The sequence below is a fragment of the Vicia villosa genome, unplaced genomic scaffold (assembly GCF_029867415.1).
Source record: "Vicia villosa cultivar HV-30 ecotype Madison, WI unplaced genomic scaffold, Vvil1.0 ctg.001897F_1_1_3, whole genome shotgun sequence".
NCBI classification, from domain to species: domain Eukaryota; kingdom Viridiplantae; phylum Streptophyta; class Magnoliopsida; order Fabales; family Fabaceae; genus Vicia; species Vicia villosa.
The window spans coordinates 120,072-145,005 of record NW_026705769.1 but is presented as its reverse complement, the minus strand read 5'-3'; the positions used below and the strand labels follow the sequence as shown (position 1 = coordinate 145,005).

Below are 24,934 nucleotides of genomic sequence, written 5' to 3'. Positions count from 1 at the left end.
AAGACTCGGATTCTTCAAACCAGAGCTCTTCCTTTGGAATTAAGTATTCAAACACCTTAGGGGAGTCATTTAGAGGTGATCCAAACCTCTGAAACACTTCTATACGTGGGGGATCATCATCTTCACCTCTCACTTGGAGCTGTTGCAGTTGGGGTCGAGCAAGAGGTTCTGGGCACTTTCAGTCCAAGTTAAGCATCTCAACACCTTCCAGGAGGATCACTGAAGCTATCTGGATCGTTGCAACAACTCTGCAACACATTTTGATCAGAGCCAAATCTTCATTTTTCAGGTAAGTTTCAAAAGCTTCAAACTCTATGATTCACGCATGATAAATTTAAAATGAAGTTACCAGTTGGTTTCTGCACCTTCATAGATCATTAGCCCTCAATGAATTGCATCAAATCATGCATATATAGTATTTCATGTTTAATTTCAGTTTTAGGGTTCTAAGTGTTCATGCTTGCGAATTTTATGTTACACTTAGAATAAATGAAATTAAAGGACACCATCATGATCCTCGTCCAAAAACGAGCAAAATCCATCTTTACATCTTTGAATTTAGTTGAGAATTGAGGGAGATAGGATTTCCAGAAATTGAAATCGTGAGGTTGAAGATGAAGTTGCTTTGCGCGCGTTTTTTTTGAATTCTCAGAAGCAAGTTTAAAATATAATCAATTGGAAGCGTGTTTTTAACGACTAAAACGTTCAACTCACTTGGTTACAAGCGCCTCTCACTTTCTCATGCCTTAGGTCTGGGGTTCGATCCCCCCCCCCTCAGACCTTTTGTTTTTATTTTTCATTTTAACGCGCGTGTTTCACATATTACCAATTAGAATCCCTCTTTAGTCACACTGAGCGTGTAGCTCAGTTGGCTTTGTTTTGTGTGGTGACCATGGGAGCGTGGGTTCAAGTCTTGGTAGTGACAAAACCATATTTTTTTATCACTTTTTCCATTTGATTTCTTTACAACTTTAAACAATTATTTAACCTGTCAAATTAATTCATTTTAATTTCATTTTTTACACACTTGTCATTTAATATATCTATTTTGTGAATAATCAAAAAAATCATAAAAATATTATTTATTTCATATATTTTTATTAGGTTTAAAATAGTATGTTTTAAGTGTTTTCTTAAATACTTTGAAAATATATATCTTCATTTTGTTTTAACCTAATTATTTTGTGAATAATCTTATGATAAAACCCTAATTATTTAGGTCTTAATTAGGTATAGATTTCATCTTTACCTTAATTAAGTTGACTTTTGTCAATATTCAAAACTATTTTCAGTCTCCGATTAAACAAATGATTAAGGTTTTCAAACAGTAAAACCTTATATCATTTCAATCATTTTCCAATTGTTTCTCATAAACAGTTATTCATTTTCAATGGGCCTCTAATAGAGTGTAAGACCCAACACCTTCTTTCTTTTTATAGTTTGTTTTCAAAAACTGTATTTACAAAATCTTCTTTCTATTTTCAAAAACATTCTTCTAGTATTTGAAGGGCATTATTCCCGGTGAAACTCTTCAGATACCTATGTGACCTTTGTCCATCTTCACTTCTTCTGTTTTCAAAAACCATTAACTGTTTGTCATAAATATTCAACTGTTATCAAAACAACAAAAATTGCTGTTGAGGCTTTGTACATACTTCTTCAAAGGCCTCCACTCCATCCAGGTTAGGCTTTACAAGCTTTCAATTTACAGTCTTTATTTAAATTACTGTCAAGTATAGAACTGTTTATATATTTGTTTAGAACTACGTTTGAGTGTAAACCCTAGGACAGTTAAACTATATATATTATAGGAATATGGCCTAGGATTGAGAATGTCTTCCTGGTGAAGGATCTTTCCTAATTAGAGATCTGTAGTTCAAACCCCCAAGATGAATTATTCCCGGTGAAACATCTTGGTAAAAACCTTAGAACAAAAAATAGGACACATCCACCCAAAGAGGAATTATTCCCGGTGAAACCTCTTACCCATTTGCTTAAAGCCAAAATAAGTTCAAAACCACATAGCTTTCTCTTGTGTTATAACAAGGACCCTCGACGACCCTCGATTAGCCTCCTATTGGGCTTTGTACAAGGACCCACAGGCTTCTTAAAAGCATTTCCAGCTTCCTCTTGAGCTTGTATACAAGGACCCATCAGGTTTCTTACAAACATAGGAGCAGATCTTTAGTTACCTTTTAGCCTATCCTGGTGAGTTTCTTCCATTCTTTAAACCAGACTTTAAACAAGCTAAGTTTATCTCAATTTCATATTGAGTACACTTTTTGGAATGAGAGACATGGACAGTCTCTGTCACCCTTATCTTCATCAATTTTCCTTAGCAGAGTCTAGGATCCATATTTGCTCATCACCAGCAAGAGTCAACCTTAATCTTGGGCTTTAAAACAAGAAGTCTCCACTAGATAATCTTTCTGCCATTCTTTCATTTTTTAACAAAACCCCTGGAAAGGGTTAGCCTCCACACATTCCTCCATTTCAATAAAAACCCCTGGAAAGGGTTAGCCTCCACACATTCTTTCATTTCAATAAAAAACCCTGGAAAGGGTCAGCCTCCAAAATCACTCCTTCAAATCCAAAGATTTATTCCTTTAAAAAGATAAATTCCCCAAAAGAGTCAAAACCCCTGGAAAGGGTCAGCCTCCAAAAACATGATAAAAATCCAGTCTTTTAAATAGTCAATTTCTCCAGCTGAGTCAAAATCCCTGGAAAGGGTTAGCTTCCAAAAAAAAAACATAAATAATAAATTAGTTTGTTAGAACCTCTAGCAGAATAAAACTCCCCCAGTGAGTCTTTCATTTTGTAGCCACAACCTTGGGCTTTGTACAAGGCAGATAAACCATATTTCCCTGTGTCAAAGATTCCTAATCTCAAGGATCTTTTCCCCATAGAGTCTTCCATACTCAATTTCTTTAAGAGTCCGCCACAACCTTGGGCTTTGTACAAGGCAGAAAATAATATTTCCCCTAGCTAGAGTAGCCACAACCTTGGGCTTCATACAAGGCACAAATTAATAACCATCCTCGGTAAGAGTCAGCCACAACCTTGGGCTTTGTACAAGGCACACAAAATAGAGTCATCCATAGTCTTAAAAAACTTAGTTATCCTCAGCAGTCAGCCACAACCTTGGGCTTTGTACAAGGCACACAAAATAGAGTCTCCCTAAATTAGAGTCAGCCTCAATTCTGGGCTTTGTACAGAACATACAAAAACCTCTTAGTTTAAATTTTCCCAGTAGAGTTATCTTTCAATAAGTCAATAAATCAATCAAAAAGCCTCAAGCTTGGGCCTCATGCAAGCCAGCTAAAGTCAAATCTTTTATACAGTAGATAGACATAGCTTATCTCTATAGAGAGATATTTTTACTACTCTACCACATTCAAACAAACAAACATTACATTTCATTTTAATTTCAATCAAGTCTCCCATTTAGGATTTTGAAAGGCACGAGCTGGCAGTAAAACCCAGACATGTGATTAACTTTCCCTAATTTGGACGAGCATCTTTCTTTCATTTAAGAGATACTAGCATACTTGCAGTCAACCAAGTAAGGTCACTCTCTTAATGAAATGAATTCAGTCATTTTGTCACTCTTTTAAAATGTTTGTGGTAGAATAGTAGAAATACCTCTCTGTAAAGATGATTTCATGTCTCTTTACTGTAAACAGAGATTTAATTCAAAGCTTCAACCTTGAGCTTCAAGCAAGGCACCAAAAATAATTAATTTCCCTAGTTAGTTCCCCGAACTACATTAAGCTCTGACTTCCACTAGGGATATGTAGGCATGAGGTTCACAAGGAATCTCAGCGAGCTAATAAAATACCAAAAATAGTCAGTTTGTCTATCTGTCTGTTTGTCCGTCTTTTTTTTAAATCAATTAAATTCTCTCTCCTAACACAAAGGAGAAACTTTCCCAATCATTAGCAATAAACACAATCACAATGACACAGAGAAGGTTCCCGTAGAGTACTACGGATATGTAGGGTGCTTAAACTCTTCCCTATGTATAACCGACCCCCCGAACTCCAGAATTTCTAGTCTAGGTGAAATCCCCACACTTAGCAAACTCCTAGGGTTTAGTTGAGATCTTTTTTTCCCTTTCCTACTCGTAGGACAAATAAGAAAGTTCGTGTGATATCGTAGGAAGAACTGAAACAAAATTCATCCCATCCCGGGCGCATTCTCCTTCCAAATTTCGCGTGTAGGGTCTAGCGTGCCGTCCTCCCAAGTGAAACGGGGAGGTAAAATAAACGAAACCACAGAAAAATGGCGACTCTGCTGAGGATATAAGTGTTAAAAACCTTGGTTTTTCATCCAAAGCAATGGTTGACCTGTTGCTGGTCCAGCCCCAATGAGGAATTAGGGATGCCAAATTCCCCCTCAAACAAGATAGCTCCTGCCTAACCTCTGTGTCATTTTATGTGTTTGCTGCATATATATTTGTTTATTTTGTTTATTCTGTATCGGGAAAGGGCTTGATTCCCCCTCGTGGTGAGAAATCCTATACCCGGATTTGAGTGCAACATAAGATAGGATGGAGGATGTCTTCCCGGTGAAGACCCTCTAATCTTGGTTTCCAAATCTACTCTTGGGATTTGCCTGGCTGGTTGTGATTAACTGTGCCACTGCATTCCGAGACTGATTTGTACCAGGAGGACCTAGAAACACATTAACCCAACTTAAAGCCTTTTTTAGGATGTAAAGCGGTGATTACGGAAGTAATTGTCACGCAGATACTACACTCAGAGAAAACTCTCTTATAGATACCAATCAACGTATCTTTAAGGTTGAGCAAAAACTCTGAGACCCCTAGAACCTGTTCTACAGGTACTAAAATCCTTATCCTTAGTTTACCAGTGGGGCGAGATTTGCGTTGTGACTTCATGACCACTATACCCTTCAACGCCATGTTTGTTTAAAACTCTTGTGTGTGCATTCATGCATTCATGCATCATTCATAATAATTAAAACAAAAAAAAGAGTCTTTTTCGAGTCGTTTTTCAAGGAAACTAAATAACGAACATTTTGAACTTCATAGAAAGAGAGAAACGGAGAAAGGACTTAAGGATCTATATCATGAATTACGGAAGAAAGAGAGCTAGGAAATACACCTTCAAAATTCCTAAGGTCGAGGAATTGGAAAAGCTCGGAAAACTGGTGGTCAACCCCCAGGCTTTCAAGGAGAAGTATGGAAAACTTCTGCCTCTTCTCAGCACTAACATTGTGGATGGGATCCTTCCCACTTTGGTACAGTTTTACGATCCAACGTATCACTGCTTTACCTTTCCAGATTATCAACTCATGCCTACGTTAGAGGAGTACTATCGTCTGATTGGAATACCCGTGTACGCGCAAGATCGGTACTCCGGTTTGGAAAAGAATCTCGACGACATTATCATTGCTGCAACTACTCCTTTGAACGTAGTCGACATCAGAACTCATATGGTGAGTAGAGGAGGAATTCAAGGATTACCCTCCAAGTTCTTGTCAGATCAAGCTCGGTACTTCGTCAGCATCCAAGATATGAGCGCATTTGAGGAAATCTTGGCTTTGCTTATCTACGGATTGTTTTTGTTTCCCAACATTAACGATTTCGTTGACATCAACGCAATTAAGATCTTTTTGATTGGAAATCCAGTTCCAACCTTGCTTGCGGATGCTTATCACTCTGTGCATTCAGGAAACCTGCAGCGAGGAGGATTAATCACATGATGCGTACCATTGTTATACGAATGGTTCGTCTCGCACCTGCCAAAGTCTAGCACTTTCTGGAACATGAGGGATGGCCTTTACTGGTCACAAAAAATCATGTCTCTCACTCATACAGACATTGATTGGTGTAGTCCTGACAACGACGAAACCAATATCATCTTCAGTTGCGGAAGTTATCCCAACGTACCCCTTATTGGAACTAAGGGAGGAATCAGCTATAATCCAGCTTTAGCCCGTCGTCAATACGGCTATCCCATGAAAAATATTCCAAGTAGTATTCAATTGGAGGGTCTGTTCTTCAATAACATCGACAATCATGGCAACATGCTGAAGAAAGAAATTGTCCAAGCCTGGCGTCTTGTTCACACAAAAGGGAGAAGATTGTTGGGAAAACATCTTTGCATCTTTTTGGATCCTTACCTTCAATGGGTACGCGTCAGAGCATTCAAGCTCAGGATGCCATATCAACATCAAGAACCTATTCCCCTAAGGGAACCAATATACCTTTTCTCCAGTGATGTTGAAAAATTGCAAGCGGCATTAAACAAGGTATGCCAAGAAAGGAATGCTTGGAGGAACAAGTATCGAATTGTCAACACGGAAAATGTTGAAATTCAGAACATCCTAAGAAGGAAGGATGAGTTACTTGAAGTACTCGATCGACAAGTGACACAATCATCACTTTCTCATCATATCCCTCCTGCTTCCTGGGTCATCGATCAGCTCGCGTCAGAGAACGCTCAGCTCAAGAAACAGAAGAAAATGTTAGAACGTGAAGTCGGCTCATCATCAAAGTTTTAGAGTCCTTTCTCTCAGTTTCTCTGTATTTCCCTTTTCAAAGTGTGTAAAAAACGGCGTTTTTTGCTTAATTAATAAAAGTTTGATGTTTCATAACGTAATTATGGTGTTTCCTTGAAAAATAATAACTTAATTACATATCATGCATCACTTTAGTCGTACGCACTGACACGAGAATTATCGCGGATCTAATAGTCACTTTCCTTTCTCCAGAAAGAGAGCAGGAGAAGGAGGTGAACCAAGACTTTCAAGTTGTCTCATCCATACAACACTCGTTCAAGTCGCAAGAAAAGAATGGAAGACTTCGAACAAGAGAATGAAGAACTCAGAGAAGAGATTAATACTCTTAAGGGTACTGTTGAAAGACTCAATAGTATGGTAGAAGCCCTGGTTGTTGCGCAGAATCAACCAACACCAGAAGAACCACAAAGGACTGTGGTTTCCGAGATTGTTTCTACTCCTATTCCTCAGTATACCATGCCGCCTGATCGACCTTGGGGCATGCCGTATAACTTTACTCCAGAAGGGTACATACCTCCAGCTTCTGAAGCTCCAAAAGTCACCATGGATATGCGTCCACCGGAGGGTTACAAACCTCTGGAAATTGAAGTTCCAAGAGCAACGACAATGGGTTTCACACAACAGAATGCTGAGATTCCAAGATCTGCTATCATGGCTTCTCCACGACCGATTATGCATACTTTTCCTCCACCGGGTGGGCAAGTATATCATCACGCTCCAAGTGAGGATGCTGGCGTGTATGAAAGATTGGACGAGTTCCAGGAACAGTTTCTGCAAATGCAGAAGGAACTCAAGACTCTCCGAGGACAAGATCTATTTGGAAAGATTGCTGCAGACCTCTGTCTGGTTCCAAATGTTAAGATTCCTCACAAATTCAAAGTACCAGAGTTTGAGAAGTACAAAGGGAATTCATGCCCACAAAGTCATCTCGTGATGTACGCTCGAAGAATGTCAACTCAGACTGATAATCAACAATTACTCATTCATTATTTTCAAGACAGCCTGACTGGTGCTGCACTCAAATGGTATATGAACTTGGACAGTTTAGAGATTCGTACTTTTCGAGACCTCGGAGAGGCCTTCGTCAAACAGTATAAGTACAATCTGGATATGGCTCCCGACAGAGATCAACTCCGGGCCATGACTCAAAAGGATAGAGAAAGCTTCAAGGAATACGCTCAGAGATGGCGTGAAGTTGCTGCTAAAATTTGTCCACCACTTGAAGAGAAAGAAATGACAAGAATCTATCTCAAAACTTTGAGTCCATTTTACTACGGACGAATGGTTGCAAGTGCACCAAGTGACTTTACCGAGATTGTAAACATGGGTGTACGTTTAGAAGAAGCAGTTCGAGAAGGACGCTTGAACAAAGAACCAGAATCTTCTATTGGTCCTAGGAAGTATGGAAGTTCTTTCCAGAAGAAAAAATATCAAGATATCAGCAATGTCTTGCACAAAGCGAAGAAGAAGTTTTCACCTCAAGTTGCTACAATAACTCCGGTTGTTAACTCAGCGCCAGCTTATCAACCTCAGGTTTCGCAACAACCATTTCAACAAAGGTCGCAGCAACCTCAGCAGCAGGTTCGACCTCCAAATTTCAACAACAATCGGATTCCAAGGTATCCTGCCTTTGATCCCATTCCAATGCCATATGCGGAATTGTTTCCAACACTACTGGCGAAAGGACACATTCAGACAAAGAGCCCTCCAAATCCTGCAAATGAATCATCACATTGGTTCAAGGCTGACCAATCTTGTCCCTATCATCAGGGGGCACCAGGTCACAACATTGAGAGATGTTTCAGTTTCAAGACCGACGTTCAAAGATTAGTGAAGAGTGAAATGCTATCTTTCAAAGATACTAATCGCAACGTCCAGGCAAATCCTTTGCCGCAGCATAAAGAAGCTTTAGTAAATCTGATAGCTCAACACCCCAATGTCATTCAAATCTACGACATTGGTTAGATAGGGGAAAATCTCGTCAAAATGCACGCTAGACAAGCTGGGTACGGTCATGTACCACCTCACAACTACTTCACATGTGAAATTTGTCCAAAGAATAATCAAGGATGTGCCGTAGTTCAAGCTGAATTACAAGAACATATGGACTTAGGATGGATTCAACACATTCGAGTCAAAACTAAGCACGATGTCAACATGGTGCAAGGATGTCCAGGAGAATATAAAATCTACAAAGTTGAAGATCTCGAAGGATCGGTAGTCAGGTTCCATAAGACTTTAAATGGACTTGCCTACTTTGGAACGGATTTCCATCCTTACAATAGATGCAGAATTTGTCGAAGAAATTCACGAGGATGTTTGCGTGTTCGCAACGACATTCAGAAACTGATGGATGATAATACCATTAGAGTTCTTACCAACAGAGAAGATGACGAAGTCTTTACTGTACCTCCTCAAATTAATCAAGTTGAGCCAACGCAAGTCAAGTATGACAGCAGGAAGACAGTAATTGCTCCGTTAGTCATCTACTTACCAGGTCCTGTACTGTATGAGTCTAACAAGGCTATACCATATAAGTACAATGCTACATTCATTGAAAATGGTAAGGAAATACCATTACCGTCTGTTGTCAACATTGCTGACATTAGTCGAGTCACCAGAAGTGGACGAGTCTTCAATAGAGCAACAGGTAGTGTGGAAAAGCCTTCTGAAGAAGCACCACATAGACAAGACAATCATCCGACCAATGCTGTTCAAGCGAAAGAAAATGATGAGATCTTGAAGTTAATCCAGAGGAGTGAATACAACATTGTAGACCAACTGCTACATACTCCATCTAGGATATTTGTTCTTTCCCTACTATTGAGTTCTGAGGCTCATAGGGAAGCTTTACAGAAAGTTTTGGAACAAGATTTCGTAGAACCAAGTGTTATTGTGGGACAATTCAACAGTATCGTTACCAACATCTCCGTAGGAACTAGCCTGAGTTTCTGTGACGAAGATCTTCCTGAAGAAGGAGTGGACCATAACCTTCCACTTCACATCTCAGTTAGCTGCATGGGTGATGTACTCCCAGGAGTCCTGATAGACAATGGATCTTCTCTCAACGTCATGCCTAAATCAACATTGTCAAGATTATCCTTCAAAGATTACCCATTGAGGAACAGTCACGTCATCGTTAAAGCATTTGATGGATCAAGAAAGTCAGTTTTCGGAGAAGTGGATCTTCCCATAACTATTGGACCTCAGACGTTCAAAATCACTTTCCAAGTTATGGATATTCCTGCGCAATACAGTTGTTTGCTAGGTCGCCCATGGATTCATGAGGCTGGGGCAATTACTTCAACACTTCATCAGAAACTGAAGTTCATAAGAGACGACAAATTGGTAACCGTATGTGGAGAACGAGCTTTGATTGTCAGCAACCTGTCATCATTCTCCGACATAGAACCAAAAGAAGTTGTTGGAACTAAATTCCAAGCACTTTCTTTGGACAAGGAAAAAGGAAAAGAGAAAGCAGCGTCTATTTCTTTCTACAAAGATGCAATCCAAGTTGTAAAGGATGGCACTACCAGTGGTTGGGGGCACATTGATATTCCTACCAACAACAAGAACAGAACAGGAGATGGATTCTTTCCAACATCATCAAAAGCTATTCCAGGGATTGAGGTAGTTCTCCCAATTCAAGAAACTTTCCGCAGTGGAGGTTTTCTTCAACCTGTTCAACAAACAGTCAATACCATCGGTACGGAAAACACCGATGAAGAGGAATGGCTATCCTATCTTAATAAAGCAGGATACATAGCCCTATCAGAATCTGATTCACCTTGCTGTTATCCGACTAAAGGATTTGAAAGTAAGACTCAAACAATCAGTAACGAAGTTACTAACGGCTTCACCACCAGAAGTCATGGTTCATCAGAAGAAGTTCCTCCTATCCCCGAAGAAACCTGGGACACATTAGGAGAACCAAGCGGAAAATTCGACTACATGGTGAAATACTCCGCTCCTGAAAGTTCAAAAATCTCTCTTGAAGATATTGTTCCAACTGGATGGAACATTGATTATGAGTACCTCTCTCATCCCAAAGAGATGTATAACCCTTGTTATTCATCATCAGCATCTGGTGAAGTCATCATTGAGGATTATATCCCCAAGTCACCTTCCGAGGCTACGGATTTAGAGTTCACATATCTAGTCAATGCCATCTTGGGAGAAGAGCAAGACCAAAATACAGAGGAAGATGATCTCGAAAGTGTCTCCGACAATGAGTCTCTCCATTCGAAATATTGGAAGTTTCCTCAAAAGAAAAACCGACATACTCCACTTGGAAATGGGTATGCTCACACCGCTCAGTCTGCTGAAGTAGAAGAAGATCGTCTGAGTGTTGCAAAGACAGTGGTTGGTAAATCAAGACCTACCACAGGCCAGCTTAAGCCTAAGGTTCCAGATTACTTAGTGTACAATGGGGTTCGCCACTATTGGACAACTATTGAAGTTTCAACTGTTGTTCGCACTCCTAAGTAGGAACTTTCACCGTTATTTTGTCCTCTCACCATAGCCCAGGGTGAAGAGATGTTTCATAGGGCTTTGCATTTTACTATTTCTTAGGAAAATGTCCCTCTTTGCTTCGCCCAAAGCAATAGAGTTTTGTTTTATAGGGTCTTTGTTTCAAGAAATGACTGTCAATAAATAAAAATGTCATTCTGTTCCTTCGGGTTTCCTGTACGACCGTATGACTTCTCCAAGCTTTGGGTTTCCTGTATTCGAGGCAGAGGAAGAAGAAGACGAAGAAATATCAAAGGAAATTTCACGGTTACTTCAACAAAAGGAAGAGGCCATTCAGCCATACAATGAGCCTCTAGAGATCATTAACCTTGGTTCCGATGGAAACAGAAAAGAGGTTAAGATTGGAGCTTCGCTCAGTTCAGAGATCAGAGAGAGTTTGATACAGCTGCTCAGAGAATTCTCAGATTTCTTCGCTTGGTCTTATCAGGATATGCCAGGGTTGGATACCAGTATAGTGGAGTATCACTTACCATTAAAAGCAGAATGCCCTCCGGTCAAGCAAAAATTGAGAAGAACTCATCCAGAGATGGCCATGAAAATCAAAGAGGAAGTTCAAAAGCAAATCAACACAGGTTTCCTCGTCACTTCAGAATACCCTCAGTGGTTAGCTAACATTGTTCCCGTTCCTAAGAAAGACGGAAAGGTCCGCATGTGCGTCGACTACAAAGATTTGAACAAAGCTAGCCCTAAGGATGACTTTCCTTTACCACATATTGACATGTTGGTGGACAGTACAGCAAAATCCAAAGTTTTCTCATTTATGGACGGATTTTCAGGATTAACCAGATGAAGATGGCGCCTGAAGATATGGAGAAAACAGCTTTCATCACCCCCTGGGGGCACGTTCTGCTACCGTGTTATGCCTTTTGGACTAAAGAACGCAGGGGCAACATATCAATGAGCCATGACTACACTTTTCCACGACATGATGCATAAGGAAGTGGAAGTATATGTGGATGACATGATTGCCAAGTCAAAAAATGAGGAAGATCACATACAAAATCTGACAAAGTTATTTCAGCGCTTACGGAAGTTTCAGTTTCGCCTGAATCCCAACAAGTGTACCTTTGGTGTCTACTCAGGAAAACTCCTTGGTTTCATCGTCAGCAAACGAGGAATTGAAGTAGATCCAGCCAAAGTCAAGGCAATTTAAGAAATGCCTTCATCCAGAACCGAGAAACAAGTTAGAGGATTTCTTGGACGTCTGAACTACATCTCGAGATTCATATATCTCATGACTGCAACTTGTGCTCCAATTTTCAAACTTCTATGGAAAAATCAAAGTTGCGTCTGGACAGACGATTGTCAGAAAGCGTTCGACAGCATTAAGGAATATCTGCTCGAACCACCCATCTTGTCTCCTCCAGTGGAAGGAAGACCTTTGATAATATACTTAACCGTCTTAGAAGATTCCATGGGTTGTGTCCTTGGACAGTGTTGCACCCCAAAATTTGCCCTCTTTATTTGAGCTATAAGTTAATAATGACGTTTATTTCGTCATTCAAAAATTGAAGAAATAATAAAGAGTTTTCATGGGTTTAAGAAGAAAAGGTGTGAAGAATGGTTTAAAACATTGGAAATACGAGAAAATTCACAAGTCCTGTTTCGACGATAACTTTTGTGTTCGGATCGGAAGCCAATTCTTTGAGGAATGTCTCCAGATTGCAAATTACTTGAGATTTCGCAGTGAAAAATGATGCTGAATGTAGGGTTTCGGATCTTAGAAAATTCATATCTCACAATCCGCTCGTCGGATTCTCTTGAAAATTTAACTGGAGCTCCGTACCATCATTACCAAGATTTCATATGTTCGAACTGAAGGCCAATTATGCCCCGAAAACTCCCAGAATTTTAAGGATCGTCGTGTTGTTTCGGTAAAAAGAGTGTTTTCGAGTATGTCGCGCCAAGTTCAAAAATTCATAACTTCTTCGATTTTTATCGTATGAGGCCCATTCCGGTGGCATTTTCTCATAAATATCGTTAGCTTCGATTCTTCGTCACACATGCTTATTCAGATTCTTAGCCGAAGTTGGAGTTTTATCGAGTTCTTTGAGCGGTACTCACAAAATTCTGCACAGTCGCGCCAGATGAATCGACGTTTCTCGTCATTCAAACGCGCATAATTTCTTCATCGCTTATCGGATCAAGACGATTCTCGCGGCGACGAGTCACAAATTTGGTCATCTTCACAGTGGCATTGGTTTCATGCTGGAATTCAGAGTCGAACCGAGTTTCCTTAAAAACGAGTCAAAATAAGACGCACCGAGGGCAATTTGGACATTTCGTGTTGACAATATATAAACATTTTGCTCTTCACAAATCAAGGGGGGACTCTCATAATTTCAATTCACCAATTTTTCACAAACACTTTCTCTCAATTCTCTCTCAATTCTCATAGATCAAAACCACAAATCACAAAAAACTTTCATTAAGATTCATCAATTTTCACCAAGATCAAGAAGATGGATTGAAGAATCAAGATCGAAGTTTGAATTTCTCTTCCTCTCTCCACATAGAGTTGCGCGCCTCTCTCTCTCCCTCCGGATTTCGTTCGAGTTCGTGTCGCGTTCGTGTCTTGTTCGCGTTCGTATCGTGTTCGTGTTCGCGCTTCGGTTAGATCTTCATTCGGTAAGCTTTCGGATCTTGAATAAAGTGCTTAATTGTTGATTATTATGTGAATTCGAATCCCGATCCACCTCTTGTTCTTGATTAATGGATGATTGATGATGATTGATCGGCGAATTTGCTCATCTTTTGCTCGAATTAGTCGTGTTCATGTGAATCGCGCTTGAATTTGATGTTTGATTGCATGTAATTGATATCCGTTGATGATGAATTGTGATATTCGTGTATGGATCCATAATTCGGTGTTGATTTTATGTGCATAATTGTTAATATTCGTGTATGTTACTTGTGTCGCACTCAAAGTGTTTGTACAAATGCATGTGGTGCACTTTTGCTTGATGTTTGCTTGGCTCGATGCGTCGCACTTTGCATAATTAGGATAATTTTAATTGTGGACTCGTGCTTGATTCATAATTTGATGTTTGCCTGTGATAATTGCCTCCGGAATGATTTTGGATTGAGTGCGAACGGCTCCGAGGTCTTAAAAATGCACAAAAACTTGTTTTGCGACGCCAGGAACCGGGTTGTCCCAGGCGGGAACCGGTTCCCACTCATTCCAAAGTTTTTTCCTCTGTGATTTAGTACCAGGAACTGGGTTGTCCCTAGGTGGGAACCGATTCCCAGCAGTTTGAAATATGCTTGCTTCTGTGATTTAGTACCAGGAACCGGGTTGTCCCTAGGTGGGAACCGGTTCCTAGTTTTCTGCCTCTGGTTTTTAGTACCAGGAACCGGGTTATCCTATGCAGGAACCGGTTCCTGTGTGTATTTTTTTTGTGTTTCTCTTTTCTAATTTCAAACTTGCATAACTTTTTACTCGTAACTTTAATTTGCACGTTCTTTATATCGTCGGAAAGCTTATGAGATGTACTATCTTACTAGATGCTTTGTTTTCATTAATTTGTAGACCATCCATGTTTGTTTTCTCTTTGATTTTTCATTGTCCATTTCATGTTTACCTTACTTGTCAGTTTCCTTTCGTTTTATAGTAATAACGCAATTCCGATTGCGATGTTTGTTATCTCTAACTTGTGTGCTAGTGTGCAAGGCTCTTGGATAGTCACCTATCGGCACTTATTACTTGTGTGTTCCGTGTCACTTGCGGGATACAATCCTATTCACTCGTATCGCGTTCTCATCTCGGAGACACGATCCTTTTTGCTTTATATCTGCGTGTTTGGTTTGCTTGTTCCTCTTGCAGGTGTATTGTGCTTATGCTCGACGTGCGTGTCGACCTTTGTGTGCTTGTGTGGCTAATCGGTGTGCTGACTATTTGCTTTTGCTTTGCTAGCTCGCTCGCGGGATTCTACTTTCTTCGTTTTGCTTCGCTTAGTTTACGGATCATCATCCGTTTGGTATTGATCCCGTTACATTTTATTTCTCTCGCACTTTATCGCTTTCTCGCATCATCCTTTAACATGAGAAGTAGGACTTAGGCATGCATCTGGTCAAGCCCTCGAAAGAGGCTCTGTTTTTGTTGGTGTGTTTACATTTGTGCTTTGCGGCAGGGAGTCACGGTGTAATAATTCCTATATGGCACTCCGTTAAGTCCTCTTGGAAGGCACGCGGAAAGGGTTAGTAATCAACCCCCACTTAGTCTCATCGAGTCCGTTCAGTATGCGCACGCTACACTTTGCTCGCTTCTGAACCTGCACAAGATCTTGTTATCGAGTATGTCAGGAAAAGGGTTCATGTAGCCGGACCCCCGCCTTTCCTATAGCTCGCGTCGCTCGACATTGATGCTCGGTGTACGCATGCACCGTTTTCCTTTACGATCCGTGACGGCTTGGTTGCTGAGAGGGGTCCGCCCTCTTGTCTATGGCCCGATCATTTTCGCGAGGTCTAATGCTTGGTTGACTTTGGTCGAGTTGCTCCCCTTGGCTATGGCGGGACCGCTTTTCTACCACTCAGTCAGTACCGTTGGTTTGTTTGCTTTACGAGCGGATGCTCGTTTGTGTGCTCATTGTTTGCTTCCCTTTCCCTTCGTAGGTTGATAGCTTAGCTTAGACTTGTACCCTTTGTATGATAACATTAGGTAGCAAGCTTTCCCCCTTAGCTTAGGTCTTCCTCATGCATTCTTTAAAACACAAACCACACTCTTTGATTTTCTTTTCTTAAGAGCTTGTTATTTCCGCTCCATTCCCAGCATAAGTCTCCAAAGGTCGAGCAGCGGAGTGTGAATGTAACTCGTTCACCTAAAAAACACAAAACAAACAGAAATTAGTTAGCCGAGCTACGGTAGCTCTGATTCTGCAAAACAGATACGTAGGCAGCGGGGTAGGGCCCGTGCGAGCATAATCCTTTCTTTTCCCTACATTCCGCAATCATTTTAGTCCAGATTAGCGTATATTTGTTACACACCCATAGTTTTAGACACAGGCGTGGATACCATCGAGTACGATGGGCGTGAGGGGTGCTAATACCTTCCCCTCGCGCAACCGACTCCCTTACCCTTTTTTCTCTGGTCGTGAGACCGCTGTTTTGTTTTGTGGTTTGCTGGCATTCCCTTCCTTTTCAGGATAAATATGTTAGTGGCGATTCTGTTAATTTTCGCGGTAGCGACAGCTGGCGACTCTGCTGGGGACGTCTCGAACTGTTGCTGGTCCGGACTCAGCAAGTCGATCCTAGCGCTTGTGTGTTTATCATTGGGTATTTTTATTGCTTTGCATATTTACCTGTTTGCATTGCATTCTATGTGCGCTTTTACTTTTCTGCATCATATTTTGGACTGGTTGGATCTCTGTTTGTTGGGTGGGTGTTACAAGAGGTAAAAGGCCCAATACCCAGGCTATGTGTGAACCATAGGAACCCTAGGATAGAGTGGGAGCATGGTTTGTCTCGAGGTGTACGTCTCGGGATGGATTATGTGACCACGAGCATAGTAGTGGTTTCAAACGGAGGTATTATCGTCACCCGCTTACACGCTGTGATGATGCTTACCTTCGGGCGGACCGTATACTGCGTTTCATGACCTTACCTTGGCCTAGATTTTACCCGTGAGTGGGGCGGGAATCAATGATCATATAACAGGTACAATGTTGGTGACCGCTGTTCTTGTTCGTGGGTTACCGCTGTTCTCGTTTGTGGGTTACCGTTGTTCTCGTTCGAGTGTACTATTGGTTCCTGTTCGTGGGGTACTATGGTTCCTGTTCGAGTGGTAATCTATGTTCCGTGATGTCGCGGGCGAAAAATCGTTTTGTTCCTCTTTTTGTGGGATGAGACACCTGATGCCTTCTTTGGGCTCGAGTGCTCATAAAAAATGATTTTTCTTTTGTACCGACCAAACTTTTTATTATTTCCAAAGGAGGAAAAGGAAAAAAGCTGCAATAACCTAAAAGTGGGGGGAGAGATCTTGGGTAAGAGGGTTGGTTATACGAAGGGAAGGTATTAGCACCCAACGTATCTATAGTACTCTATAGGTTTCTTTGCTTTGTTTTTCATTCCATGTTTGTTATGGTGGAGGTTCTTGTGAGAAAGAGGTGGGACCTAAGGTGTTTGTTTGATTATGCTCGCAAAGATCATCGCGATCCTCTGCATACATATCCCTTAGAGGGAATCAGAGCATCTGTAGCTCGGGGTCTACGGGTGCTAAGGTTTGAATGGTTTTTTTGTTTTGTTTTGCTCGCCAAGGATCGACCTTGTGCCTACGTATTCTCAAAGGGATGTTGAGAAAGTCAGAGCAATCGTAGTTCCCACTTATGCTAGTGGAAGCAAAGGAAAATAGACAAATGTCGTCTAAATGCTAGATGTATCTAATCTATATCATCATATACATCTGTTTGATTTTTGTTTGTTTAACCAGCCTTGTGGCAAAAACTTTCAATGAAGTCAGCCTTGTGACAAAAAGTTTTGATTAATCAGCCAGCCTCGTGGCAAAAGTTTCAATGAAGTCAGCCTTGTGACAAAAACTTTGATTAATCATCCAGTACGGTGGTAAAACAGTTTGATTGATTAGCCAGCCTTGTGGCAAAAAGTTTGATTGATTGATTGATTGTTTGTAATGATATAGAAGAGATACTCCTAGCATAGAGATGAAAAATGTCTAATCTCCTAGGGTATTTGATTTGGATATTGGGGATGCTTATAAGAAGCCCGTGGGTCCTTGTACGAAGCCCAAGAGGAGGCTATCCGAGGGTCCTTGCATTGTAAGCCCAAGAGGAGGCTATGGGAGGGACAATCCAGGGTCCTTGCATTGTAAGCCCAAGAGGAGGCTATGGGAGGGACACTCGTTTGTACAAAGCAGTGTTGTAAAAACCGGACCGGACCGGCCGGTCGGACCGGGAACCGGTGAGGTAACCGGCCAGGTTCGCTTGGCGGATCGCTTGTGTTTTCGAACCGGAGGAAACCGGTGTGAACCGGTACGAACCGGAAAAACCGGTGGTTTGAGCGAACCGGTGGTTCAATTGTTTGTTTTTTTTTTAATTTTTTTTCTTCTCAAAACGACGTCGTTTTGAGTTTTTTAAATTTTAAAAAAAAAAAGTTTGTACTTTCATTTCATTCCCAGCCAGCCACGGCCCACATCACACAACAGACCACACATCCATGATCCATCTGCAAAACGAAGAACAACATAGGCAGAAAACCAAATCCGCCGCCGGCCCTCTCTTCCTCGCCACCACGCTACCATCATCAAACTTGAAGGACTGATTGAGGTTAGTTTATGATTTCTAACCCTATTAGATTTCTAATTTTCTTAGATTTTTGTTAGATTAGAACAACAAGGGTTTAGGGTGAGTTGATAAGAATGGGTTTAGATGAGTGGGTTGATAGAGAGGAATAGAGTGGGTTTAGATGAATGGGTTGATAGAGTTGATAAGAGTGGGTTATTTTTATCTAACACACTAATTATTTATTATTAATAGATGAATGGGTTGATAGAGTTGATAAGAGTGGGTTATTTTTACCTTTCCTAGCAATTAACAGAAAATAACAAATAACTAATTATTTATTATCTAACACAATCAACAAGAAGGTGAATACAGGCATTGTGGAGGTATGTATATCATTCATGAAAATAAACTCTAGGAGCATGATAATGCTTTTACATTGACATTTATATTCATTGTTCTTAGTTTGAATATATCAATGAGAAAAATACACAATCATAGTAATTAGTGGCCATCAAAAATCTTGATTCAACTTCCAATAATTATATTCAGATAAGTGATGTTTAATAATAAGCACTATGATATGCACGTCATAGTCAATTTATAATGGTAGCATATCACATATCTGTTTGATTATAATAGAAAAAGCTCAAGATAAGTCAATTCTTTGGTGAGGTTACTTGGTTTACCAAGACATTGAAAATTCTAAACATGATAAAAAAGAAATAAATGATTGTTTCAAGTCAGCACTGTTAAATTCTCTCAAGAAAATAAAGTTTCTTTTTACAATCTCACCAAAATAATTCATCACCATTAAATTAAAATGTTCATTCTGTTCTTGTGCCATGAGTTTAAGTGACATATAATTGTTATGGTTATATAATTGTTTCATATAAGTGACATATAATTCCTATGGTTTATGGTTATATAAGTGACATGTTTATATAATTCCTATGGTTACAGGAATATGACATCTTCTGAAACACCATCATCACAACCACCATCACAAGAAGCATCTTCAGCTCAAAGTTTAGTTCAAAATAATGTTAGAGGGAAGACTGATATAGCTTGGGCACATTGTACTAGAAGTCCTGATGGAAAATCTCTTGTTTGTATGTACTGTCACAAATCTTTTGGTGGAGGTGGAATTCATAGGGTAAAGCAACACTTGGCTGGAATAGTAGGAAATGTTGAAATTTGTAAGAAAGTGTCTGCTGAAATTCGTTTCCAGATGAAACAACATTTCAATGAGCGGAGCAAGAAAAGAAAAGCTTCGGATGTGGTTGAAAGTGAGTCATTTACTTCGGATGGAGGTGAATTGCAAATTGGTGCATCTAAAAAGAATGACGCTCGTATTGGTACTTATTTTTTACCAAGAACAACTCCGGGAGCTCAGCCTACTTTAAAAAGTGTGATGCAAAGTAAAGAAGTGATTGAAAAGTGTGATCTTTCTATTGCCAAGTGGTTTATTGATGCATCTATTCCTTTCAATGCTGCAAATTCACCATATTTTCAACCTGCAGTTGATGCTCTTTGTTGTATGGGTGCTGGATATAAAGTTCCTACCATGCATGCTCTTCGTGGTAATTTGTTAAATAAGTGGGTTGATGATGTGAAGATACAGATAGAGCAATATCGCTCTATTTGGAAGGATACAGGTTGTACTCTTATGGCAGATGGGTGGACTGATCGTTGTAGGAGAACTCTTATCAACTTTTTAGTTTATTGCCCCAAAGGAACTGTTTTCATAAAGTCTGTTGATGCTTCAGGTGCTTCTAAAACCGCAGAAACATTGTTTAAGCTTTTCAAGGAAGTAGTGTTGTATGTTGGACCGGAAAATGTTGTTCAAATTGTTACAGATAATGCTGCAAATTATGTTGCTGCTGGAAAGTTATTGGAAAAGGAGTTTCCTAAGTTGTTTTGGTCTCCTTGCGCAGCACATTGTATTAATTTGATGTTGCAAGACATGGGGAAATTGGATGAAGTAAGTGAGGCAGTGTCACATGCTTCAAAAATTACCAAATACATATATAATCATTGTTTTGCATTGTATTTGATGAGACAAAATACAGGTGGAAGAGAAATACTCCGTCCTGCTCCAACCCGCTTTGCTACTAATTTCATTGCACTGCAAAGTATTCTGTCTCATAAAGATGCACTAAGAGCCATGGTAACATCCAAAGAGTGGACAACCACAACTTATTCCAAAGATGTCAAGGCAAAGCAATTTGTGGAACAAGTCTTAGACTCAAGCTTTTGGTCTAAATGTGCTGACATAGTGAAAATTACAGAACCTCTTGTACGTGTGTTGCGTATTGTTGATAGTGAAGATAAGCCGGCTATGGGATATCTCTATCGAGCTATGTATAAAGCAAGAGAGGAGATTGAGAAGAGGTTTAGAAGAAATAGGTTGAAAGTAGAGCCTTATTTGAAGATCTTGGATAACCGTTGGGATGTACAACTTCGGAAAAATCTCCATGCTGCTGGTTATTGGTTAAATCCATCTTGTAGATTTGGTTTGGAATATGAAAAAAACAAGTCCACCACCCAAGGCCTTTTGGATGTCATTGAAAAGTATGCTTATGATAGTAAGGACTTGCGATCTAAGTTAACTGCTGAGATGACTTCATTCAAAAATTGTGAAGGTAGTTTTGGAAGGACAACAGCAGTAGAAAACCGAGATGAAGTTTTGCCAGGTAAAGTTAAATGATAAACTTTAAGCATTTTAGATTTTTAGTACAATGTCATTATGTATTTTAAAATGTTTTCAAATTTTTTTCACATGCATTATTCTAGATCAATGGTGGGACACTTATGGAACCGAAGCGCCGAATTTGCAAAAGCTGGCTATTCGAATTTTGAGTCAAACTTGTAGTGCATCTGGTTGTGAACGAAATTGGAGTGTTTTTGAACACATTCATTCAAAAAAGAGAAATAGGTTGGAGCATCAAAAGCTTAACGATCTCGTTTATGTTCGTTACAATTTACGGCTACAAAATAGGTATTGCACTTATTATGAATATTGGTTCTATACTTGATGACATGAATATTGGTTCTATAGTTAAGAATATATGATACCGTTTTATAGTTAAGAAATATGCTATTGTTTGGTTTGTTTGGTTTATAAACAAGACTATTTTGTTCTTCTCTTGATGACATAAGAATATTGGTTCTATAGTTAAGAATATATGATTTTGTTTGGTTTATTAAGAATATTTTATGGTTCTATATTTTCTTGGTTTGTTAAGAATGTATATTATTGTTAGATTTGTTAAATTTATTTGGTTCTACGTTTGACATTGCCGTTAATGATTTGTAGAACCAAGAAGAAACAAAATTATGATCCTATTAATTTTGAAACACTCGGTGATCATTCTAATTGGGTGTTGGAGGATTCACCACCATTCTTGACCGTTGAGGAGGTGGAAGCACTACGCAAAGATCTTGCTAGTATGACAATCCAACCTATTTCAAATGATATTGGTATGGTATTGATTTTTGTGATTACAATTATGTTATTTTAATTTCTTAAAATATGTCAATTTCTAAACTCTTTAAATTGATGTTGTTATAGATGAATTAAATTTGGATGAGGTTGATGTTGAGGGAGATGCACCACTTAACTCCGGAGAAAACAATCAAAGTAATGATATCATTGATGGGGAAGATGTTGCAAATGCGATTGATTTTGTCCATGATGGTTTTGATATTGAAGGAGATCCTAACATTGAGATAATTTTACCTCCTTGGAACTAAATTTAATAGATATTTGAGTGTTTTGGTTCTAAAGTAGTCAATTAGTTTATGTTGCAGTTAGACTTTGTAATTTGTACTACTTTGTTATGTGTAATACTTATGTTTAAATTTGCACTAAATTTGTAATTTTTAAGTGCCGAGCAAACTATATTTGTGCTTTTTAAGAGCCTTAAACTATATGGATTATTAGTATTTTCAGCACCTAATGTACAACTTCTGAATTTGTGATTTTTAAGAGCCTTATTTTTAGATTATGCTGTTAATGGATCAGCTTTTAAGTGCTAGTTATAATTTTTTTAGATATTGAATGATCCGGTTCGACCGGTTTTATACCGGTTTAATGGATTATATAGTTTTATTATAATGACAGGTTTAATCCGGTTTAATCCGGTTTAATCCGGTTTGGTCATGCGGTCCGACCAGTGACCCTGTGGTTCGACCGATGAACCAGTGACCCAGTACCCTTACCGGTTTGATGGCCGGTCCGGTTTTTAAAACATTGGTACAAAGCCCAAGGGGAGGCATGGTATAGTTGGTTTGAGCTCTTAGAGCGATTTCACCGGGAAACCATACTCTATGTCCTAACCTAAACTAGGGAGATTCTTTGCACGAAGCCCAATAGGAGGCTATGGGGAACCTAGTGTTGTACTAAGTTGAACAAGCATCTATAACACAATCACAAGTATGAACAAGTACGAACAAATATGCACAAGTACATGAACAAATATGAACAGTTATATGAACAGATATGAACAAGTATGAACAAGCACATATATGACAAAGTGTGTGTATATAATGGAGTTTATGAAGGAAATATACCTGTAAGCATGATCCATTTGTATACATAGGGGCTCGGGACTCATACTCGGGGAGAGGCCCTTTTGAGTTTATTCAAAGCTATGTAAACAGGTATTCACCAAAGGCTTGGGACTTATACCTACATGGAGGCCCATGGTATTTTTGGGAAGATTTAAAGAAACCTTCATTTTTGGTTTGTTGTTCAAAGTTAAAAAACAAACTGATCGAGGTATGTTCAAAAAGGTGTACGTACAAAAAAGTGTATGTAAAAAGGCGTACAATGAAATACCTAATTTCATGTACTGGAACGGGTATGTACAAAAGGGGCTTGGGACTTATACCTACATGGAGGCCCATGTTTTATTTTATAAAACATGGTTGATTGTTTATTTACAGACGCGTTGTTTGAAAAAACTGTTTGAAAGTTTGTTTTGAAAGAGTTTTCTGTACAAAGAAAAACTGTATAAAAGAAAAAAGAGTGGGTCTTATACTCTCTAATATTCGAGAGGCCCCTGTTTTATTTTCATAAAACAGGGTGGATGGTTTTGAAAATGATTTGAATGTTTTTGAAAGTGAATTGATTACTGTTGTGAAAACAGTTGATTGAGTTTTAGGCTTACCTCGAAGAATGAGAAAATCGGATTTCTGAGTTTGAGGTGTTACCGTGATCTTCAAATGTTAGGCATCCACACCAGCAGAAAAGAACGCCAGATAAGTTCACAGCTTACAGCATTCTTTGATCATCCAGTAATTGTTTAAGGACTTCTACAGCAAATGGAAGACTAAACAAAACAGACAAATCCAAAAGACAACAGAGAAATAATCTCGAAGTCTCGGATAAAGTGAGAAAATTCAAGTAATGTGGAACAGTAATCAAATAAAATTTAAATGATTAACTATACAACAATAATATGAAAATATCAAATTCAAACAAAATTAATCTAAGAAAAGATATTTTTTTGTGTTTTTTCATGAAAAGAAAGAAAAATAGTTAGAAAACATGAAATTAAATATGCATCTAAAATATTTTTTGGAGTTTTTTTTCAATAAGGATTAGAAAATAAAACTAAATCCTATATTAACTAAAATACTAAGTCTTTTTATGAAAACATTTTTCTAAAGAAAACTAAAAGAAAATTAGTAAAAAAACTTAGGAATTGGGCTTGAGGGGGTGTGAAACCCGGATGGAGTGTGCATGGCCCAATTGAGTTAATAAGCTGAGCTAAAAATGGACCGGACCGGGTCGGGTCAGATGGAACCCGGATCCGGTCAACTCTAGTAAACAAGTGGGTTGGAGAGAAACCCTAAAACTTGAAAGAAAGAGGCAGCACTTATCCTCTTCATTGTTTTTACGATTCTGGAGAAGGAAACGCTCAGGAGACTCACTTTCTCCTTCTGTGAACAAACCACAACGAAATATTCTCCTCTCTCCCTTTGATTCCTCTCACGATTTTTCTCTTATGGTGGTCGACAATCATAACTCGACCTCACTCTCTCGGTTTCTATCTCTCACTCGTAATCATCTCTCTCTCACGATTTGCTCTCTCAGTGAAAGACAACATAAATCGACCTCACTCTCTTGGTCTTTTGCTCTCACCGAACAAACAACAACAAAGAACCTCTCACGCTTGCTCTCCATCTCTCTGCGAACAACAACGACACTCTCGGTTTCACGGCAGAGGAGTTGTAACTCAGGTTTGGTTCTGTTTATGTATATGAAATTGGTTGTTGTGTGATTCTGAGTCGTAGCCCTGTGTAATTGTTATAAGTTGATTCTGCAACTTTTGAATTACTTTCGAATCTTTGCTGTTGCTTCTGCTGCATTTTTACTTACAGCAACATTAATATATTTTGCAGTAATGATAAAACAATAATATCGAGAGTGAAAGTGTAGACGACTTACCTACGGTGAGGAGATTTTCACCGGCACAGTGTTGAGGTATGTGTTTATTCTGCTTCTGGAATTATGCTGTGAACCACCTATTGTGTGTTCTGTGTCTTTGAATTAATTGTGATGCCGAACCACTTTCTTGCTGCTACTGCTTCGGATTTGTTGTTAATTGTATGCTGAATTT

The 24,934-nt window shown here is 39.3% G+C and overlaps 1 protein-coding gene across 1 annotated transcript; it reads left to right on the top strand.

The window, feature by feature from the left end:
• Positions 1-19,272: 19,272 nt before the first annotated feature.
• LOC131637040 (uncharacterized) lies at positions 19,273-22,061 on the top strand. Its single transcript, XM_058907605.1, has 4 exons — positions 19,273-21,001; positions 21,102-21,306; positions 21,625-21,788; positions 21,880-22,061. Exons 1-4 carry the CDS (start codon positions 19,273-19,275, stop codon positions 22,059-22,061), a joined length of 2,280 nt encoding a protein of 759 aa, XP_058763588.1.
• Positions 22,062-24,934: the final 2,873 nt, after the last annotated feature.

Coding starts and splice junctions, on each gene's coding strand:
- LOC131637040 (XM_058907605.1), top strand. CDS start 19,273: ATGACATCTTCTGAAACACCATCATCACAACCACCATCACAAGAAGCA. Junction 21,002..21,101: donor CCGAGATGAAGTTTTGCCAG/GTAAAGTTAAAT, acceptor GCATTATTCTAG/ATCAATGGTGGGACACTTAT. Junction 21,789..21,879: donor ACCTATTTCAAATGATATTG/GTATGGTATTGA, acceptor ATGTTGTTATAG/ATGAATTAAATTTGGATGAG.